At 44.0% G+C, this 23,581-nt stretch overlaps 1 protein-coding gene and 1 long non-coding RNA gene across 2 annotated transcripts in view; one reads left to right on the forward strand and one right to left on the reverse strand.

Moving 5' to 3' along the window:
• LOC309379503 overlaps positions 1-23,581 on the forward strand; it is a 169,087-nt gene that overhangs the window by 81,789 nt on the left and 63,717 nt on the right. The window lies entirely within an intron of this gene.
• CSDC2 (cold shock domain containing C2) lies at positions 113-16,416 on the reverse strand. The gene is made up of 4 exons (XM_081928722.1): positions 16,324-16,416; positions 6,438-6,681; positions 5,485-5,607; positions 113-5,249 (listed from the first exon to the last, which is right to left on the reverse strand). The coding sequence occupies exons 2-4, from the start codon at positions 6,611-6,613 to the stop codon at positions 5,087-5,089; spliced, it is 462 nt and encodes a 153-aa protein (XP_081784848.1). The 5' UTR covers positions 6,614-6,681; positions 16,324-16,416; the 3' UTR covers positions 113-5,086.

A 23,581-nucleotide genomic window follows, 5' to 3' on the forward strand; every position in this document is an offset into this window, starting at 1 on the left:
ACCTGAAGACTAGTCACCCAATTCCATAGATCCAGATTTTGTGACGTCATTCTGGTATTATCGCCTGTATCTCCTGTACCCTATAAAGGAAAAACGCAAAAACAGGAGAGACTTGTGGGAAAGTCACTTTAATGGTTTATTGCCGGTGTTACAAAGGTCAACACGGGGTCAGACAGGCAAGGACCACACCAAAAGTTGTAAAAACACAGACACACCATAGGTAACAAAGATTATTTCAGAAAGAATCAAAAGCTTTCCCAGAGAGAAGGTGCCATTTTGCGGCACTTCCACTGCTATTGCACCTTCAAGGGGAGGGGCAGAGGCGAGGAGCTGCTGGTGTTTAATGTAAGCAGAACAGCAGCAGGAAGTCCCTCTGGCTGTCACAGGAAGCAGGTCACACACAGGGGTCTGGATGCCCCATGGGAAATTGCTTCCTTTTCCTGCTTCGTTCCTCCATTGGACTGTTTGCTCACCTTGGGATGGAAAGACTAAAACATGTTCCTTCCCCAATGTCTATGCCTATGTCAAGAGCACATGCATCTGAGTTTTAAAGGCCTTTAAAATAAACACCTCACTACTCTCATTTTATCTCGAATACAGAGAGGTGAAGCTCCTCTGTAGAATTTGGCTCCAAGACACATAGTTTTGGATGTTGTCCTTTTAATCCAAGGAGGACACAGAATGTTTCCATAACCAAACAGATTAGAACTTGGAAAGAACTAGTCTCAGAAGCAAGAGAAAACCAACACTCTCCCTAGAATGTAGTTGGGCAGCCATTTTGAGTAGTGCTATTTCAACACCACATGGTTGTGTTTGCAATAGTATGCTACAGATTTAGAAAATTCACATTGTCAGAGTTTCCAGGTTGTTCCTTCAACAAAGTAGGTACAAGGAGGTGGTGTCATCGTTTTGGTTCCCTGTATGTGGAAAATAGCACATCAGGGGTGGGTTAGGTCAGAACCTCTCAACAATGCGCTCTTTTCTAGATGTAGGGTGTATATTCAAAAATATACCTGCAATGCTCAGTCTGTTCCAGAAAGACTCATGATTTCGTTTAACCTGTAGATGAACCCAAAACCATTCTGGACATATCCATCTGACCATGTGCTCCTTCTGGAGGGCCAATCCTCATTTCATTTAGAAACCAAAGCCCACATACTTAACTGGAAGCTACTCAGGTCACATCTACACCATACACTTTCCCCCAAGGAATACTGGGAAATGCAGTCTCCCCCTCACAGAACTACAATGCCAAGTACCGTTAACAAACTACACTTCTCAGGATTCTTTGAGGGAAGCCATGTGCTTTTAAGTGTATGGTGTGGATATAACGCCAGTGTTCTAACAGGACTACATTTAATCTTCCAGCATTGTCAGCACACATGGAGGGAAATAATCCCCCTCTGGGCATCTTTGCACAGACTTTCCTGTGATCATGGTTTGATACTGTAGTGCTAAACTGAAAACATGAGACGTGCTCCTGGAAAGAAAGAAAAAAGCATGATGTTATAATGCTAGAGAACACCAGGCTGCCATTATACACCTGTTTCTTGCAGAGTATGGAGTCTATGCTGGCTGCACAGTTGTGCTCCAGCCCCCAACTATGCAAATTCTGTGGGAAACCTTTGGCCCTCCAGATGTTGCTGAACTACAGCTCCCCCCGTCCTTCACCATGCTTGCTAGGGCTGAAGGGAGTTGCAGTTCTGCAACATCTGGAGGACCAAAGGTTCCTCAGGTCTGCTCTATACTGTAGAGCAACTGTTTCCCAACTGTGGGTCTCCGGCTGTTTTTGGACCACAAGGTTGGGGAACGCTGCTATAGAGGACCGACGATCGCTGAAGTCCCAGAGATGTGAACCACAGAGGACAGGTATGCAGTAAACAGCCACACACCACCACATGAAAGCCTCTGAAGATGCACTGCAAGTACAAAAAGAACGACTCTGAAGACACCAGTCTCATTCTCACGATTCCAGCATACTTTGGGCTCTATCTACCAAGCTCCTTCCAACTCTCAAATTAAGCCACTCACGTGCATACTTGCCACTTAATCACCCCTCTTAGCTCCTACAACAGTGGTGTGTACACTTCTAGTGCATCATACAAAAGTTTTACGATGCATGTTCAGCCCCTCTGAAAGGTCAAGCAACATCTGATATGATATTGCCCAAGAAGCTTTAGACTTGTCAGTCTACTGTTCAAAATGAGGTTAGCAACTGATTGACACCATGCAAATTCCTAACATGCACACCCTATCCTGGGAATTTTTTTCTACTCAGAACATCTATTAGAAATCAGGTTTGTGCTTTAGACATGACCCTGTATATCCTGGGGAGAGAAGTAAAAGTTGGGGAAGGCTGGACAAGAACCAAAACATAACTAGATACAATGCCACTAGAGCCCATTATCAATTACTGGCTCTTGTCATTGATACACGATTCCTCCATCTCTTGTGCACATGACCCTCATTAACTACAAAACTAGGGACACAGAGGGCCACCAAAATATACAGGTTAGGATAATAGTAGGAAGAGTAGGAGAACGTCCAAACATCCATCTTGAGGAAACATGGTCTGCAACATTCAGAAACGTAAACACATGCAGACGATACTAAAGCCTACATCTCTGGAGATGCAGAAAATCAAAATGCTATTCTCAAAGCAAATATCCACAGCCAGGAACCACCATACATTGCCCAAGACCATAAAACAGATGCATCGCATAGGCTCTATTCCGTTTCAAATGTTAAAATAGATTATTCTTCTAGCAAAAATGCCTTCATCTGCAGTATTTTTTTAATTGCATTATTTTTAAGCAAGACAAATGTCCTTGGGGAGGGGACTTACATTTTAATATATGTGGGAAATGTAATGTCAGCAGGGTAATAGTCTATTAGCAAAGACTTCAAAGTCAGCCTCTCCCAACTTATTACCTTCTGTTTGAAACCAATGGGGAAATGATACATGTATTGATTCTTCTGGCATTGCATTATGTTGCAAATTAAGACACTGCACTGCCATCAGAGAGCGCAGCAAGCTGCATTTACTTTAGGAGTAACAGGATGGGGGACGGGGGCAGAGAGAGAATCTCAGTAGTTAAGGCAGGAAGACCATGATGATGTCTGAGCAGGGCTTGTATGTCTGTACCACACACTCCTTACCACCGCATCACTGCTATCAAGAAATCTGGAAAGTGAAGCAAGCTGGGAACGAGATACTGCCACAACTGGGGCCTTCTGGAACAATCCACTGCTATGTGCAGGAGAGTACAGAGTCAATTAGAATGGAAGAACTTATAGTGACAGGTCAGGTATTATTTGCAGATTTTCAATTGGCTTGTGTAATCCAATGCAGGAAGATTCAAATCTTACACTTTGTAGGAATATGTTTTGCAACACTGAAAAGGAGGACTAGCCTTCCGTTAACTGGCTATGCCTAAGGCAGGGATAACCAGCACAGGGCCTCCAGGTGTTCTGAACCACAACTCACATCAGCCCTGGTCACTGGCCATGATGGCCGAGGCTAATGAGAGTGGTAGTCCATAACAACTGAAGGGCACCCTATTGTGTACCTCTCTTCCAAGCAAATGATCACCTTACCCTGAGAAAACCTGTTCTAGTGTTCATATATATATATATATTTTCTCTTTCCCGGCTCCCCCTCTCCTGATTTCTGTTCTTATAAAAAGCCACGGGAAAGAATCTGCCAAAGAGGGGACTATTTCAACAGGAATTTAAATGAATAAAGACTCCTTGCAACATAGCATTCAGAATGATCTGCTTTTGAAGTAAACCTGTATCAATGGCATGGAGAACAGACCAGCAGTTTTCACAATATTGTGTATTCATCATTTAACTGAAGGATTAAGTACCTAAACTGCTGCATAATACCAAAGAATTTAATATTCAGCGCTTCTGCCACAAAGTAACTCACATCATGCCTTGGACAGATAGAAGCAGCACAGGATCTGACATTTCCAAGACAGCTTATGATCGCAAGTTCACCTTCATGATGATGTCCAGTGCCCAGTTAACCGCAAATCCCCAACCCGTGAATTCTTGTCTTGTTCAGTCAGGGGATTGAGTAAGAAAAGTAATTTATTTGTGCCATATGATAAAGATCTAACAAATTAAGTTGTGAATACCACTCAAGAGAGGGACTTCATGGATCTTGATAGTTTTCAGAAACTGCTTCTTCAGTGATGCATTCTACTTGCTCTCTACACAACACCCTTGAGATACTAGACATCCAACTTGCAATTATGTGTGCAGGGGTGGTGTTGGGGGGTGGGGGAGAAGCAGCATCTGTCACCAAACCAGTAATCCGGTTGCCACAGTTTGCCTAGCTGTGGTAGCCAAACGACTGATCTCAACAGAGAACAACAGTGACATCAGTGGTCTTAGGGAGAGGAGTGCAAGTCATGTGGTCCCTCCCTTACACAGGGCAAGGTGGCTGGGGAGGGGGAGGGGGACAAGATGGGACAAAAAGCACATACCTACAAGTGTCTCTGAAGATGGCACAATTTGTGTGGGGCTCTGGGAGACACTGTCTTCAGGCAATGTACAATTGTCCGTCCCCCCCTACAAAATATCACTGCATCTCTTAATACCTACTCAGGCTGAGAAGAACAAGAGAGGTTAATGCAAACTCCCCTGGGTGGACTGCCTGGACCAGCAATGGGATAATTTGTTAAACAGAGCAGGACAATACATAAGACTTCCGTTAATGCATTTAGGGCAGCAGCGAGACAAATAAAAGTCTGCCTTTCTGGATAAAGACACACCCCAAAAAAACTCGAGAGCTCTTCCTTTGTCTATTCCGGTACAATTATGAGCTCACGAGACATAGGAGAAAATCCACCCAGCAACCCTTTTCCACTTCCTGCTTGCCATTTTGAAGAAAAAAAAAAGCACAGCTACAAACCAAAAGGTAAATCTTAGAAAAGACAACATAAATGCCAACAATGTCACACTGCAAACAAGAATTGCCAGCCTGGGCTCTCTGCCATTGCTCCAGCAGTTCCACCACCCACCACATCATTCAACCCCACCTCCTTGGTGGGGTTGTCCTGCAGGCTCAAAAAGAAGTTTACGATCCAATGATTTGGCCAGACCACGTTTCATGCTTTGTGTGTGGAGCTAAATGGGTAAGCACCACCTCCACAGCCTGGAACTTCTGGTTCTTTGGTGGGATGGGACAGATTTTGTATGTGACCTCATCTCCTTCTACTGGAACATATTCCCCCTCAATGCTGAAAAAGAAAAAGTAAACAACATTTCAGCAGTTTCTTAATTTTCTGTTTAATTCGTCATTATTAATAAATCTATCAACATCCAGTTAACAGGGCTCCTTCATAAATGTGTCCTTACAATGATACTGTTGACACAAGTAGGGTTTGGGAGAGAGAAAGGAGCAGTGACTGTTCAGATGTGAGATATTTGCATCATAACGTAAGATGTTAAAGGCTCTGCAGCCATGGGACTTACTCAGACACATGTACAAATATGTCCTCTGTGCCACTCTCTGGGGTGATGAAGCCGTGGCCTTGGGAGCGTGAAAACTGCTTACATACACCCTTGTAGACAGGACCAGCGGAAGCACGAGCCGTCCTAGGAAGAAGAAAGAGGTTTGAGACTCAGTCTAAACCACACTGGCATGTCCAGCCAGGAAAATGTTCATGTGTTACCTTTCTAAACAACCTCACGGTTTCAAGGCTCCCATTCCCCCCCCCCACACACACACACAGTCCAGACTATAGCTGGAACTAAATTTTATACCAATTTAGCAAAGCCTCAAAAACTTTTTTGAAATCTGACAGAGGATATCATATTTTTTAAAAAAACTTACATTAAAAAGCAACTTGCACAATCTAACATCTCTCAATTCAACAACCACCATAGCTAGGAATGTTGGAGGAAGTTTGTATTAGAAGAGTGAATTGTTGGTAAGGAAACTCTTACTTTGCTTTAGAGTTCTTCCCCCTCCCCCCAAAAAAATGTTTAAACTGTAGTCCAGATGAGTAAGTTTCCTCAAAGCCTCACAGGTCGTACAATTGATGGGGTCCAAGAAAAGGTAGCATTGCTCATGAACTGCAAGATTCATAGTTTGTCCCAAGGACGGCTCAGAAGACTCTGGGATATGAATACAAAATGATTCAATAGGACCATTTGACATGGGATTAACCGAAGTTATCAGAAAATAGTGTCATCATGGTCTTATCACACCACCACTTTCCATCAAAGTCTGAAAGAACTCTGTCAGAACTCGACCACAATCAAATAATGTGTACAAATCAGAAAAAAAACTCAATTCCTCCTCTCCCCAAGCCCCCTTGTCCCCGTATATTCCACACTGTCCAAGTCTAATTGTTAACCAATTTTAAAATGGAAAAAAATGACCCTGGTGATTCCTAGCTTAGTGGCACAGTCTGGTTACTTACGCAGAGTATGTCCTGGTTCTTTTTGTGGGAAGTGGGCTGGGTAAGTCCCGAAGAAGGTGGGCACCTCTCTCACAGATCCGGCTTCCCTCTCTGTTAAAAGGGAAAATTGGCCACACAGGTGACTTTGGAGAGTGGAGAGGTGGCACAGTGGACTGAGAAGTCTGGTCAGATGACATGGTGTGGCTGTCCTCTGGTATGTCAACAGGAAAGAGGTGATCAACGACTCTCAGCCTTTGGGATCAACCTGTCATGCGAACAGAAAAAGAAGAGTCCTAAGTAATGGAAAAGCTGATTGGCAGTGGTGCCACCAGCTTGTCTGTGGGCTCCAAGACAATGGTCTATGGAGACTTCCAAAGAAGCATTCTAGGGTACTTAAAAACTTGTGTCCATGTTGTCATTAGCCCAGAGTGGAATAAATAGTTCTAACTAGTTGACTGAGGAACTGTGCAGGCTGGGGCTGAAAAGGCAGCTGGATGGAGCTTCTGGAATCATAACCAACTGCGTAATGGAGGGGTAGCCAGTGTGTGTTGGACTCCCAACTCCATCAACCCCAGCAAGCATGGTCAACGAGTCAGGAGAATGGGAGCTGGAGTCCAGCTATGTCTGGTGGGCACCATATCAGCTACTCCTGGCAGAAAGCCTGCAATGCTGAAGACACACACACCACTTCCCTCTTCCTAGCCTTGAGATCAGATCAGCCCAACCTCAGAGACCATTTTAACATCACTTCTAAAAGAGATAAAAATGCTGCAGCTCAGTTTGGATAATTACATTTCATCACACAACGCTACCTTTCGGCACTTCCTATGACATTTCGGGTTTGTCTCTTTTGACCACCACTCTGCAAAAGAAAAGAAAAGCCCCCCCCCCTTTAGATGCAGTTGCAACACAGATGCTTCAGGCTTATTTAACCATATGAATTATCCACACAGAACTGTGCAGATAATTAAAAGGTGGCTGCATGACGTCTATGGCTCCAGTATTATCCTCCAAATATCTAGCTTGCTAATCTTTGGTGGGAATTATAACATCATTTGCTTTCTCTCCTTTTGCTACGTGAGCTGTCACTTCAAGGCTAAAGGAATTATTTCTGCAAGTGATCTCACAAGCCCAAATCGTCTACTCTTCCCGTGCTGCAGGCACTGTGACGCTACAGTAAAAGCAATACGTGGCCAGAAAAAGAAAGGTAACTAAGCAGGTATAGGGGTGTGCATGAGACACAGACAGAGAGGGAGAGGAAAGCCAGCTGACTCAAAGAGCACAGACCTGTCACTAAGCCAAAAGAACAGGGATTTAAGCGCTCAGCTATTTGGTTAGCAGCAGGCGCCTATTTACTTGCATTCCTTCTGACTCGCCAAAATGGGTGTTTACATAATGCCATAGTAGAACACAGAAGCTTCCTAACCAGGGATCAGGACTAAATTAGGGCAGCAAAAGACAACAGATTCACCGGAACGCCTCTTGGCCAACTCAGAAACTAGTCCCTATAGCAATAGGGGAAGAAGGCAAGAGCAATAAGGGGATACAGATAACTGGGATGTAATGACCTTAAATATGCAATGTCAGTGGTAGTGTGTTTTTAAAATGCTCTAGGCCAGCCGCCTTCATCCCGATGCCTTGATGGACTACAACTTTCATCAGTGTAGGCTCTCTGACAAACGGTAATTGCTCGTGTATATGTTAATTCATTTCTATGCATACATTCAAGACTGACCCCGCTTGATATGGCCAACTAGCATAGTGTAGTGGTTAATATATTGAACTAGGACCAGGAAACCCACATTCAAATGCCAACACAGCCATGAAACTCAACTCTTGGGCCTAACCTCATTCTCCATACTATAATGTTGAGATGATAAAACTGGGGTTGGAAAAGAGTTGTGTCTGAGGCCTTGAGCTCTTTGGGAAAAGGATGGGATATTAAAATTATATAGAATTCAAGCACATGTTTCAAATTCAAACTCTCCAGCGGCGTGACACTGAAAGCCCAGAACCTACAGTACATGCATTTTAAGCCTGCTTAAGTAAGTCCAGAACCAAATACAGATTTTAGAGCGAAATGCTTTCCCACTGACCTTAAGTATTTGACCACCCAGTTTAAGACTAGCTGCAGAGCCAATGGCAAGGAGGGGAAGCCCTCTAACATCTAGGAACAGAGCTGAGGGCAATTTGCAGTACAATGGCTTCCAACACTCAATAGTTTAAACGAGGAAGTAAAATCGCAAGTCCAAAAATGTTCTGTGATAAGCTGGCATTGTGCTAATTTCTTTATCAGCCTCCATGTTTCTCGCTCGTAAATTATTAACCGGTTTTATTTATTTTTAAAGCTTATATCCAGGTGCTTTCAACCATTTAGGTCTCAAAGCAGATTACAATGACAAAGTATTCCGTATTAAAAATGTAAAACATAAATTAAAATTAAATTTATGGTTGCCTTTGACCAATTCTTTATGCAGCTCTGTTTATCAGGTTTGTCTCAGAAGAATATCTGATCAGTTGCAGAGTTGTACTTTATATTCAGGTAAGCACAGGGCATGGCTCAGAAGTGAAGTAGAATTAGCTGCACTTCCAAGCCAAAGTGTCGGCACTGAGCTTCAATCTGTTGGCCCTCATCCAGACCATTACTGTTCCCAAGCACTGATTCAGCACCTGAGTCAGATGAAAAGGAGAAAAAGAGATGGATGCCACTGAAATATTGATGGCACCTCACTAGGAATATCTAGATGACCTCACTCACTAGTTTCATATGAAATGTTAAATAGCAAGTTGAAACCCTGTGGGACCCCATGGTATAACTGCCAGGCCTGTTCCCAAGCCCAGTCTTCTGGAATTATCTACCATAACCACTGCAAAGGAATGCCACCCCACCAGTACCATGGACAGCTTACCTAGAATGATACCATGGACAGTGGTATCAAAGTCACCAAGAGATCCAGTAGAATCAGCAAGGTCACACTCTCCTGTTCAGTGGCAGACTTTGGGCTCTCAAATTTCAGCAGCGTCCTGTGTGATGCTCAAATTCGGCACAAACCCACCTACCCCCACCTCTCGCCCTCCATTCTACATCATTGTTGCAGTGCCAGCAACCAGTGCAGCCAAACCAGTCACAGTACCCTAAAGCCACCTCTGCCCAGTCCTTCTGCCATACATCATCCATCATGGTGACCAAGGGTATTTCAGCACCAAACAAGGGCCTAAGGCCAGATAACCTCCAGTCTGCAAACATAATTAGGCTCACCAAGCTTCCCTATTTAGCCTAAACCAGGGTTTCCCAAAATTGGGTCTTCAGCTGTTTTTTAGACTACAACTCCCATCATCCTTAGCTAGAAGGACCAGTAGTCAGGAACGATGGGAACTGTAGTCCAAAAACAGCTGGAGATCCACGTTTGAAAACCCTGGGCCTAAACTATACCCATTTCTATCCACCTGTCTATCACCTGATGTCATACGGCATCAAGCACAGAACAGATAAACCCACAGGGTCAAGCTGCAGAGGAAGAATTTCCTTTCTAGCTGATGGTAGAGTTAAGCACTATATTTGAATTTGACAACAGAGAAAGGTGGCGGATTCAAAAAGTACCAAAATCTATCAGTAGCTGGAAAGGAGAATCAGAGCACATCTCGAGTGTACTCCTCTCAATCCTTCATGTGAAATCAAGTCACTTGACATCACTGGACATAAAAGGACTGACAGGTGGGTAGACCTACCCATCAGGAACTAGCGAGTGCAGTGTGAGAGGCTTGGTCTCCGCTCAGCAGGGACGACAGAAAGGATGACAGAAGCTGTGTTTTGTCTTTAAGAAGAGTCGTCCCAACTCCACTTTAGACCCACTAGTCCTTTTTCGGAAGAAAGGATGAGTGTCGTGGATACCTAGGAACTGGGTGTACAGTGGTATCTCGGGTTCACTGTGTATGGTCACTAGCCATTCTCTGGTTCACAGGAAGTGGAATGGCTTTCCACTGCTATCCAAGTGGATGTTGTAGGCCCATATACTGTAGCCCTACTGGAACAAAGGGGCCTGGCAGGTAGTCAGAAGTCATCCCTGAAGAGATATCCTTCATTATGTTCTGTGGGTGTGATTTCACTCTCTGTATATTTACAGCCAATGGATTAAACGGCAGGCTAGCAGGATGAAAAGAAGTAACACTTGGCATCAATAACTACAGTACTTTGCAGCTTTAGAAAGCAGCAGAACTATTTCATTAATCCCTTGAAATCACGCTGTCTTGCAGTAAGTCTGCTAACAGGCCTACTATAATAGGAAATTCAGAAGAAATGTGAGAGGAGGTAAAAGAATGTAGAAGATCAAACTCTGGTGTCCAAATAATATCTTTTCGTTTTGTCCCATACCAAACTTCATTTCCCTGTTCAAAAACCCTTGAACTACTGCTAACAAAACACATTTTATAGCAGCTCTTTCCAGGGTGACAAGATGACAAGAACCACCATCGTGGGTGGAACAAAGGAGTACCTCAAGGTGGAGAACCTGTGGCCCTCTAGATGTTGACTACAACTTCCATCATCCATGACCGTTGGCCATGCTGGCAAGGGCTAATGGAAGCTGTAGTGCAGCAACACCTGAAGGACCACTCAGAGGCCTGGTCTACATAATCTAGCATTCTGTCCCTCAACCAGATGCTCTGGGAAACTCACAGATAAGGCATGATGGCAACCAGCTATAAAAGCCTAGAGGCACCACACACATTACCAGTCTTCATCATTGCATATGGAAGTCACCATCTGAAATCCATCATGAAACCACCACAGATTCTACCCCAAAAAATGTCTGTTTCAAGACAAGTCCTGCTGACTATGCAAGGCCTCCTGAGCTTTTTCAGGTGTCACATTTAATAAAAGGTGAAAAGTAAGAATAGGACATGGCAGCAGAGGCTTGTGATATGGCACAAGCAGGCCAAGAAACGGGATTCTAGTCCATTACTCAAAATGAGAGCCGAAGTCACAGGTTCTACTCCTATTCTAGATACCAGATTTCAAATATGGTGAAGCAGATTTGTGCATCACGACTGCAATCCAGCTACAAACCACTTCACGAAAACAAACTGCAGAAGTTATGCCCTTGGCAATCGATGGCCTTGGAGAAAATAGATGCAACAAGCCACCCAAAAGGCAGCATAGAACTGCAGCATTCTTCATCAGCTGTTCAACAGCTTACACTTCAAAACACGAAACGTTCTGTGAAGGTGATTTTTTGTTGTATCATTTTATAGGAACAGCAGACCCAGATGCCAGCTCTGTCCCATTGTCTACCTAGCGACACTATGGCCAAACCTACTGAAGCCATCCACAACGACATCAGGCTCATTCTCTTGCTTATCTTCCCATTAGATATATACCATCATCTGCAGACAATGCCCTCCTGCCGACGATGCACAGCAAAACAAGACAGTCTTTGCACAAAAGAATGGACACAAATCTAACATCAGAAATGGCAATAAATAAATAAAATCAGTGGGAGGAAAGCTTCATCCTGTCAGGACACTCTGTACCTGACCTTAAGGTGGCCATACTGGAACAAAGGAACTTCATAAGGGAGACTGCGTGTAAAACTGCTATTATAACATTCAGTGCTACAACTTGAGGTTTAATCAAGACAAAGGTTTTTTCTAGCTACACTACACATAATTGCCTTTCCAATGCCTGGATGTCGGTGTTAACTATTTTTTGAAATCCCCTAACCCTGTGCCTATAGGACTGCAACTCTTCATGTACCTGATATACAGGACGGCGGTCTACAAAACCTTTTGCCATAATAAATAATAAATAATAAAGCATCATTTTCAGCTTATTCTTAAATGCAATTTGATTTATTGGGTTTATTTTACTTTACTTTAAATTCAGCATTCCAAAGCAGTAATGCTCAGGCTGAAGAGAGGCTGCTGAACTCTGCAAGATGCTTCCCAGCCCACAGGCTAGCTAGTATTAGAGATTAGTCCTTTAGGGCAAGTTGGGCATTGCCCTGCCCACCTCAGCCTACTCTCGAGCCATCTTCTTACTTACAACCAGTTCACTGGGTGGCAGCAGCCGACAACAACCTCCTCCTCCTCCAGGTTCAAAATTAGCAGGGTGCTGGGCACATTTTGCTCCTAAAGATTCTCCATTTGTGAGCACCTCAAAAAATGCCATTTTTTGCACCTGGCTGACACTCAAGAATTACTGAAATGTATATGATCTGAAGCCTCGAAGTGTATGCTAAGCATAGGCAATGTTGTAAACACCAAATTAAACATGTATTAACAATTTCTGCTAAAAATGTGGTGTGAATAATGTGTCACTTATGTGAATTGTGTATTAGTTCATGCTTATCAGAATAATAAATAAAAAGTATTGCCAATCCCCCTCCCTAGTTTGGCAACTAGACATTCTGTTTTGGTGCCCAACAACCCAGGTCCCAGAAGCCATTTGGCTCCTAGTTTTTCTATCCCAGTTTCTAACACTGCTCTTCCTCCTCCTCCTTAGTCCCAGTGGAAGTGCCTTACATAGAGGACAGCCCTAGACTCTCTCCAGCCCTGCCACCACTGCAGCAGGCAGAGCAAATCTCTCAGATGGCACTTTTCGCTAAGCTACTACATACACATTTGATTAACATAAGCTTGTCCCGCAGACCAATCCCTTCTTTCCTCTCAGGCCCCTCATCTTTAAATCCCATAATTCCCCTTTTTACATACCTGAAATATCTTGTCAGACTGAAGGGAATCCAACTGCCAGAAAGCACACTCATGTTTCGTTGCTCAAACCCATTTCCCACCCCCCGCATCTAATACTAAGGTGTAAGAGTGGTTTATCAATGCATACGTTCTTTCAAAACAAGTGTGTGTGTACATATACTCACACAAAATCTGAGTTTAAAAGAGGGCCTTCTCCCACCTGAAAGATTCCCGTCTTCTTTCTCAGAGGCTAACCATATACTCCTATGCATCAAAGGTGTGGAATATTTCTTCCCATTGAGGGCCATGTTCCCTTGGAGTAATCTGTCACAGGCCATGTAACCATCAGTGAAACTTCAGTGCCAGAAGCTGGGAGGGCTGGAACAAAAAGTGAAAGGGGCCAGAGCTCCTCCTACCCATTTTGTGTGTCTCTTTCTATCACTCCTTTCTTCATTTTCTCCTCCTTGCCACTATTAAATTAGACCAAAGGTCACAGATTTCTCACCCCTGCTATACACATCTACAGTATCTAGATGCAACCCCACTGTGGTCTTCCTTCTGAACTTACCTCCCACATTGCATCCTAAACTAGTTATCCTCAATTGCATTTTTAAGTGGAAATTTATTGAAGTCTTTCCAGTGTCTGCCCCTTTCAGAGATACACATTAGGCTCTTGGTATCCATCAAGTGTCCTCAATATTCTATGCAAGACATCATAAAATTGCTATTTTTCTTAAGGCAAGAACTGAGTGTTCACTTATGCAGGGGGTTTGTGGAAGCCTCTCCCTTTCCACCAAATAAACACACATACTTATTCTTAGCACCTTCCCATATATAGCCACACCTAAATAGAGAGAGAGAGCCCATAAAGGAGATAGAAAACAAAATTCGCTTTCTGGCTTGCAAGCCTCCATAAATAGACTGACCCCAAACTTATGTAGGCAGACAGTGTTGCTCTGTCCTACTCAGACAGGCTTGCAATTTAAATTGTGGTTATAGATCTGGGCAGGGCCAGAGGCTAAGAGACTGAGGCTATGTGGACGTAGCCAGGATTTATTGGGGGGGGCAAGTCTTTTGTTAAGGGGGCAGAATCTCAGCTATGTATTTTTATTAATTGGGGGGGCAGATGCCCCCCGTCCATGTCCACATTAGCAGCTTGAAACTCATCAAGGTCATGTCTCCCCTCTACTTTTCAAGTCATTTTTTAATGTTGCTTTTCACTCCTGAGAAAAAGGTGAGGATGCCTTCTTCACCCAATGTGCATCACCTGATTTTGTCTTCCCTGCACCTAACTCCAGTTCCTGGATGCTGTCACATGCTCAACAGCTGCCTGAAATGTACAACTCCTCAGTCTAACCACAACTTCCATTTCCTAATTGACTGGAAGCTGGTTAGAGAGAAAGCACGTCAACAGGAGTATTTCTCAAGAAGCTACAGGATACCTATGGATTGTGACTAATTACATGTGTACTCTGCTTCAAACAACAGCAGTGGGGGCGAGCTGGAGTAAGCGGTCAATGTATGGACATGCTGAGATCCAGAACAGGAAGTTCCCATGTTCCTGTTCCTTTTGCCATGGACTCACCAGGCCAGAAGGCTTTTCACACGATGACTGTGCAGACAGCAAATGGGCACAAAAGGAGCCGCCGGATTGTGGCGTCAATGCCCACTCCCAGTTTTCATGTGCTATGCCATACAATCCCTATGGATATACAGATTGTACATGGAACCAGAAACCCCCAAAGAGGGAAGGTGAACCTGTGGCCTTGAGAGATTGCTGGACTCTTAACTCCCATCCACCACAGCCAGGGATGACAGGACTTGCACTCCAACATCCAAAAGGTTGTGTATGCCCCATCCTAGAAACAAAGAATAGTCCCTGACCACACATGCAGTTTGTACATGCACTGGGGCCATACACATGAACTAGTAAACGTGATTTTGTACCACAACTAGTTTATTAGGCCCATAGTTATAGAATTAAACAGAGTACCATTTTTAAGATGCCCATCTTAAAAGCACACCGCCCAAGAGGTTTGCTATAACATATTGGTTATTCTTAACAGACTACAAGCAGACAGAAATACTTAAATAAACCACATGCATAAAGAGCGTCTGAATCCTTTCCTCCAGGTTACAGGTTACGTGTATTCTCTCTCTTATACTGTTCTCCATAGACTTGTATCTAGCAGGGTTTTTTAAAAAAAAAAACATACAAAGGCTATCTAGCCAATGCTCATAGAAGCCTATTTCCTTCCAAGACTGGTGATGATAGTGTCATGCAATTGAGAACATTAATCGACTCATTCATTTCCAGACAGACACCTCTTTGGTGAAAAAGAACTACAACAAGAAAGAAATTTTAAATAACAAAAAAAAAAAACCTGGGTTACATTCTTCAAGGCCTCAATCCCCTTATCTAAAAACAGTCTGTCTCATCCCTCTGGTGGAGCTCCGGTTAAGCAGTCACATATACAAGAGGCCGATTATCCAATGAGATTCAAGTGCCATCTTTATGATCTGAATACAGAAGCATCCTTGGAACTGGGAAACAAGATATTTGGGTGGGGGTGGGAGAGAGAGAGAAAAGAAGAAAGGCAGCCAGCGAGAAAGGCAGGACCAAAAAAGGGGTGGGGACTCCAAAGCACCATAGCACCTTCTGATAGCTTCATCAAAAGCCATGCAAACCAAATACTACTTTAGGTGTTTTTTTTTATAGGACTATCACTAAGCTTCAATTATTGCTTTCACATGAATCCTTCCTTTGACTTGCTGCCGTGTCCATTATAACTTGTTAGGTGCCAAAGCAGATTTAAACACACACACATACACGCACACACACCCTTCCTGACCAGATCCCTCACCCCTTGGAAGAGGAGAAAGGCGAGCCCAGCCTTCGGTTGCAAAGAAAAGCTACCATACAGGCAGGCAGCTATTCGCCATCACCACCTGCACGGCAAACACCCTTCCCCACAGCCATTCGCCCCCAGCTGAAATCGCCCGGCGCGCACAGACGGGACACGCCTCTCCGCTGCCAGAGCCAGAGGACCTTCTCTCCCCACCCGGGAGACCCGACGCAAGAGAGTTAAGCGAGCCGCCCCACGCCAGACCATTCGGCAGCCGGCTCCATCCCCTTCCTCGCGCCTCTCCCATCTGTCCCCTTCCTCCCGCTCCGGCGCCAATTCACAAAGCATCCCTGCGCGCCCGCGGAGGAAGTTACCTTGCGGCCAGCGGCGCTCCTTCTGCTGCCAGGCTTCTGCTCGCTCTCCTCCTCCCTCTTCACGAGCAGCCTTCTGGCGAATTTTAAACACGGGGGAGGCCGTGGCACTCACACGCCTCCCTCCTCCTGACGTCAGGGCGATGATGGGAGAGCAGCCAGGGAGGCAGGGGGGAGGGATTCGGAGGGGGAACTTCTGCTCCGCGCTTTAAAGAGACACGGAGGGGGAAAGGGAACTGGCTTATCCGCAATGGACGCTGGTTCGCAACGCAGGCACCGACGAGGAACCGCCATGTCTGGGGGTCCGTGGGAAAATGTCTCCAGCGTGGTACCGAAGGGTGCAAGACTTTTTCTTGGTTTTTTGGAGGGGGCACCCGGATAGGAACCAGCTAAGGCTGCAATACTAATTGTCCATCCAGATCCAGCGGTGCCCTGACCCTGTTACTCCCGAAGGAAATATCTGTCAGAGGTAATCCTTTTTGTACAGGTTAATAGGAAGAGTCTTGTCGTGCATGGATAGCAAGATGCACTAGCTAATACATGGCTCTTAAGAGGGGTAGGGAGAACTCTGTTTTCATTTATTTTTAAATTTGTTTCCCACCTCCAGGAACTCGAGGTGGTGCACACAGTTCTCCTCCATTCCGTTTTATCCTCACAACAACCCTGTGAGGTGGGTTCAGCTAAGAGACTGGCTCAAGGCCCCCCTGTTCTGCTTTGTAGCTGGTCACCATAGGATCCTCCGTCCTACAGCATGTTCCTTTGTTGTTTATATTGCCAGCCACCTTTTCACACACTCAAAAGCAGACGGAACAATACATTCACACCCAAAAAGCTGCCCTGCAAAAACGGTAACACGTAACACCCCAGGCAAGTGATAATCTAATTAAATCAAATACTAGCTGCCTGAAAAGATGCATTTTGCACCCTCTCTGGGATTTAGTTCTGAGTCCAGGGGCTTCCTGTTTCATAGAGCAGTCTCTTAGTCATGGCTTTCAGAAGTCCAGTTTCATGAAACACCCAGGAGCTTTCATTGCCTGTCACACCAGACAGTCCCACCTTCTTTGCAGACAGCTTGAACAGTTGATTTCATGGCTATTATTACGTCAGCCTGGTTTTTGTACTCTTTGTCGTCATCGCCCCACTTTGTGTAACATCTTGCCTGACGAAGAGAAGTCAAAAGCTTGCCACATTTCTGTGAAACTTTGTTTCTTCCCAATAAAGATCTTGCCTTACTGTAGTTGGGGCTGGTTTCCCCCCCTTATGGACCAACACATTACCAAGTACAGTACAAAGAAGAACGGAGGTGCTTGCACCTTTAATAACTGTACAGGGTTTTTGGCAGGTCAACTTGACTTGCAGAATTGAGATACGCTGTACCTGTATAAGTACTCTGGTCACCACACAGATATGTTAATCAAAGACTGGTGTGACAGAGGCCTGAGCTACTGCAGATGTGAAGCAGAGCAGATAGATCTCAGTGGGGCAGCCAAGATTAGCATGGCCAGATGCAACAGTACACAGGGGTCTTGCACCTTTAATTGTTGCATAGAAGAGGGAATGTCAGCAGGTGTGGTTTGCATAGAAAGCTACAGCTTCTGCAATTCCCCACTTCTTTGCAACAATTAAAGGTGCAGGAGCTCTGTTGCACCAGACCACCCTAGCCAGAACTGCCTGTCATGCATGCTATCAACCTTGCATGACAAACTACACCGGCTGAGGTTCCCTCTTTCTACACAATTATTAAAGGTTTAGGAGCCCAGTCTGCTTTTCATCTCTGCAATAGTCATGTCTGGGATCCTACATTGCTGGGATAGGCTTGTATTCAACTAACTTTTATTCAAAGAGATTAATGGCTATTAATAACTTAGGTCCCTTAAGTTTAGCGGATCTAATATGAGTAAAAGTTCCTGAATTGCAGGGAGTTGGACTAGATGACCCTTAAGGTACCTTCCAACTCTTCAATTCTATGATATGCCTATGTTTTTTCTTGAACCAACGCTCCCCTCCTGGGATTTCCAGCAATTGGCATTCAGGTGGATACTGCCTCTGGCCACGGAGGCAGGGTCTAGCCATCATAGCTAGTAGCCACTGATAGCTTTATCCTCCATTTATTTGTTTGATCCCCATTTAAAGCCATCCAAGTTCATGGTCATCACTGCCTCCTGGTCCACAGTTTAACTATGTTCTGTGCGAAAAAGCGTTTTAAAAAATCTGTTCTGAATCTTCCAACACTGAACTTCGTTGGGTGTCCATGAGTCCCGTGTTATGCGAGAGGGAGAAAACCCTTTTATCTATACACTTTCTCCTTGCTGTGCCTAATTTTATACATTTCTGCCTTGTCACCTCTTACTTGCCTTTTATCTAAACTAAAAAGCCCAAGGGGATGTTTGGAGTGAGGATTATCCCTTACATGAGTTGGACAGTCATGCTCAGGAAGAACACCTGGGCAGGGATGTTGTTGGCTCACTATGGAGCAATGTCCATTGGGGTGGCAACTCAGGCCATCTTTGGAGCTTAAGGTTATATAGTGCTTTAAATTTGTCTGCTATGGGCACTAAAAGTCCTGTCATCTGTCTCCCCATGACTCCTGGTACATAATGCCGCATATGAAAGCAGACAGAAGACAGACGACAGGGCTGTGTATGTATTAATAGATTATGTTACCTTATACAATATTGGTCCATCTAGCAGCAGCGGAGCAAGCCGATTGGGCGCCTGGGGGTGCAGGGCCAGCCACCCGCAGGGGCACCGCAGGGCCTCTAAGGCAGCGATTCTCAACCTGTGGGTCCCCAGATGTTGTTGGACTACAATTCCCATCATCCCTGAGCTCTGGCCTTGCTAGCTAGGGGTGATGGGAATTGTAGTTAAACAATATCTGGGGACCCAAATGTTGAGAAAGGCTGCTCTAAGGAGTCTGCCTGCCTCCTCCCACTCGGCCACCCTACAGCTGAGGGGGAGGCAACAGGCAAACAGGGCAGCGCAGAAGCTGCGGGCACTCAAGCCACCACGTCACTCCCAGGAGAGACGCATGTTTTGGGCATGCTGCAGGCCCCGCAGTGAGTGCTGCCTGCCATTTTAGCACCCCAAGCAGTGGGGACACCTGGGGCAGGCAGCACCTACCGCACCCCCCTTGCTACGCCCCTGCCATCTAGTATTGTCTCCTCTGATATGGCTGTTCCCCACGGTTCCAGTCAGAAGTCTTTCCATAATGATTTTTTCAAACTTTAGATAGCAGTGAACATGGAACCTTCTACATGCAAAATATCAAACTGAGCTGTGGCCCTTCAGAGAGACAGTCTCTCCTCTCACTCCATGGGAAATTGTAAGCCAACAGACAGGTTCTCTAGGTTGCAACCTGGCACCCCTGATGCATCTCTGTGACTTTGTTCTCAAAGACAAGCCATATCCTGTGTGGAGCTGATCTCTGAGGCTTCCGTTTGGCAGTACACCCTCACAATTGCTTGCCCTCAGCAGTGTGTTTTGTTTGCATCTGTTATTGCAATTTCTCACAGAAGCTTCAATTAAGGGAGATTGCTAGGCACCACATACACAAAGGAAGGCTGGTCCTGATGCCAGGAAGTTCACACTCACAAGGGACTGGAGCTGAGACCTGAATGCAAATGTTCTCCATTGAAGGTGGGGGAGATGCTGTTTTAGACCCAGTGGGTGAATCCTCTACCAAAGAGAATCAGCCCATTCCTTCTTTTGTATGGCTGAACAGCTGCCCCCTCTCCTTCTTCACTCCTACATTTGATGCATAGTCAATGAGAAACAAATGCCAGTCATGGGGAGCTCAAATCCTTCCCAGGTGTCATTAATAAGGTGGCATATTTCTGCAATATTAAATGCTGGTGTTTATTTCATGGTGGGCATAGGCATATGCCACAGGGATCTGTCAAATAACATGCTTTTCTGAGTCAGAATAAGTACTAAATAAATAAAGACCCAAATAAACCTAACCACGGCTTCTTTGTGAATTGGGTTCAAATCTACTCCAGAGCTAAATCTAGTTTGTGCAAAATGATTAGGTACATAATTGCAGATATAAATGCTACTTTTCAGAAATAAAAGGACATACAAAATTCAATAATGCCTACATATATTTTTGTTTACCCCAGAAAATTCCTAAGGTCTTGTTCATTGGTTTGTCTGGAACATTTTAAGCCTGTTTTGCAACCCCTTAGGATCCCTAGAGCGACTAACAGTGAAAACAATAATTAAAACAGTTCAGATAAAAATAGAAATGCTATAACAAAATTAAAAACATCAGAACAACAAAACTGATGTTAAAACAAGATAAATCCAGAGCTAAGCAGAGATTTTAGAAAGACATATAAAAGCCCCGAGCAAATAAAAAGGTGTTAACCTGGTGCCAAAAGAGCACCAGGTTTGGCACCACACAAAACTTCCAGAGGCAGGTGCTGCCAGCGAAATGCTGTATCTCTTGGGTCTCCATCCGTCAGCTTACCACTGAAGGTAAACAGTTCCAAAAAACTTCCTGTGAAAATGACCTCAAGTTCTAGACAGTCATCTGGGAGTAAGCAGTCCAGGGTGTGCACACCGTCACTAAGTTACATAGGGCTTTAAAGGTCAAAATTAGCATTTTGATCTGTGCTTGGAAATAGATTGGGAGCCAGTACAGGTGCTTTAAAACTGGCAAGATGTGTTCCAAATACCCAGTCGTAGCCTGTACTCTAGGCTAGCTGCTGTGTTTTGTGCCAACTGAATTTCCTAAACAGTTTTCAAAGGCAGCCTAATGCAAAATGCATTAATGCTATCTAAATGGGACACTACTAGAGCATGAATAACTGGCCAGACTATTTCTGTCCAGGAGACAGTGGTGTGATCTGAAGCTAAACAAGCCTAGGCTTGGCTGGTATCTGAAAGGAAACCACCCTGAGAACCCTTTGTAAACAGATCTGGGCTTTTGGGGGGAAATCTTTGATTTATTTAAGAACATTTATATACCACTTGGTTGTAAATATATAGGGCTGCCATATTCCCCAAAGTGAAGAGTTGTTGAGATTTTCGGGGGGGGGTCAAATGTTGGCGCTTTTCTTTGATTTTTGAAGAAATTCTTTATAAAAATAGCCCAACTTGCCATACATCCAGGTTTTCCACCCGGATGCCATTTTTCTGAGCGATTCCTGGACATATGGCAGCCCTAAAATAGAACCTAAAAATAATAATAATCAATAAAAGACAATGCTGAAAACAGGTATTTTTAATATATTTATGCAGTGATTTTTTTCTGGGGGTATGCAGGGGTACGCATACCCCTAACCATTTTGTGAATCTAAGTTTGGCCTCATTGAGGGACTGTATTTCAATATGAGTAGGAAAATGAGAGTACCCCTAAAAAAATTGTTTTTAGCAGGTATCAAAAAGAGCCCTTCAAAGGCACTTACCTGATGTTGATAGGCAGGGAGCTTCAAAGTGTGGGAGCTGCCAAACTGAAAGACTGGTTTTTCTACAACTGCAGAACAAATATTTTGTGGAGCCTCTAACTGTGTCAGTTCCATGGGGATGGAATAGAAATATTGTAAATAAGGCATGTCTTTCCTTTGCATATATTTGATGTGTTTATTTTTAAAAAATATACACATCTAACATTTAACCGAGACAATAATCAAGTGATGCTGTTTGCACTCAACCTTCATTTCCCCTGTAGTTTTCCTAACGCTGTCCTATCTGCTCTGATTATAGATAAAAAGAAATCTATTTCTGGTCTGTCCAGCTTGCAGAATGTTTTTTTTAAAACAACAACCACCACTCAGCTGCTTAGAACTGGATGCTTTTATGTTTTGCATAATCAGCTGTGCAAACGAGAGAAACTTTGCTGATAAATTCTGTTTCTTTGGATCCTAGTCCAGCTGCCAGATTCTGCAACACCATGGGTCATGCATGTCCCAGGTGATCAGAGCCACGCAGATTTCTAACCCCCACCTCTGCAAAGCCATAAACTTATATACTTATGTGTTCCAGTCATGCGAAAATATGTCACAGTGCTTTCAAACAGAAATATTCATTTTGGGAGCTGATGACGCAGTATGCAGTTTTCTGGAGAATGCTGTTAATGGGATTGCTGCATTCTTTGATTTATTTTGTTTTTTAGAAATGTAATTGTGGGAGGGAGATGGGACTTTTCCAAGTATGATGCTGATAGTTGTTGTTCCTTTTGAGTGCTTTTCTGGTACACTGCATTTCACCCTTGCTGAAGGAGATTCTGCTTGGTGAGATAAAAAGCTTCAGTCTGAAAGGAATTAATGATAAATAATTTAATTTTGAGAAAGGAGACGGGTGCTTTTGAGACAGCCATGGCCAGTCACAGAAGCCGAAGGTCTCTAGTCTGCTAGTTGTGAGTGTAGAGAACAGCACAGCACATTGTATGAGGGGAACCAACAGAGTGGATCCCGAAGGGAAGCCATTTTGTTAGTCAAATTTAGGAACCAGAGAACAAAGACTTAATTCCCATGCGTTACCCTGATTGTTGTTATTATAATGACCATCATTATCGTGAAATGTTTGTAAAACTGCCCAATACAATTAGGCATTGTAGAAAGGTGAAAGCAAGTTCCCAATGTAAATAAATACAAAACAAGAGTGTGTGTGTAGAATTAATGATTAATTTAATGCCTATGGAATGTGTTTACTGCTATACTGAACCATTATGGTAGAGTGGAACCATTTTTGGGAGTTGAGTGGCTCAGCTACTGATTTTAGACAGGCTCGAGGCTTTAATAGCTTTGGGATTTTGCTTTCTAACCCAGGGTAATAGGAAATCTCAGAATTTGCAGTCACTGGCAATCTCTTTGTGAGGCTTCTGTAAATAAAATTGAGCAAAATCACTGTGATACGTTTAACTGACTCTAGGATCCCTTGTTAGCAGAAATAATTCCTCAATGGACTTTATAAACCTTATACTGAGTCAGACTATTGGTCCATATGGCCAAGTACTGCTTAGTCTGACTGACAATACTTCCCTAGAGTCTTGGGCAGTCTTTCATATTTTCAGACTCCCTGCTGTATCACAAGAAATATTTGGTAACATGCATTTTATACCAAAATGATTTATCTCAGTTTTGATGACCCTCTGGAGCTGACATCATCCAGGATCCCTGAGATAGCTAGTCAGTCAAGCTGTATCATCTGAGCAGCTCAAGAGTGCTGGATTTTTATTTATTTTTAATGTAGCTGCTTCCTCTTTTAAAACCAGGATGTGGGAAGGGGGACACCAATAAATTTATAACAGCATGTTCTC

This window comes from Podarcis melisellensis (assembly GCF_964234715.1).
Source record: "Podarcis melisellensis genome assembly, chromosome: 10".
Classification (NCBI taxonomy): Eukaryota; Metazoa; Chordata; class Lepidosauria; order Squamata; family Lacertidae; genus Podarcis; species Podarcis melisellensis.

Coding starts and splice junctions, on each gene's coding strand:
- CSDC2 (XM_081928722.1), bottom strand. CDS start 6,613: ATGTCATCTGACCAGACTTCTCAGTCCACTGTGCCACCTCTCCACTCT. Junction 5,608..6,437: donor AGAACCAGGACATACTCTGC/GTAAGTAACCAG, acceptor TCTTCTTCCTAG/GACGGCTCGTGCTTCCGCTG. Junction 5,250..5,484: donor ATATTTGTACATGTGTCTGA/GTAAGTCCCATG, acceptor TTTCTTTTTCAG/CATTGAGGGGGAATATGTTC.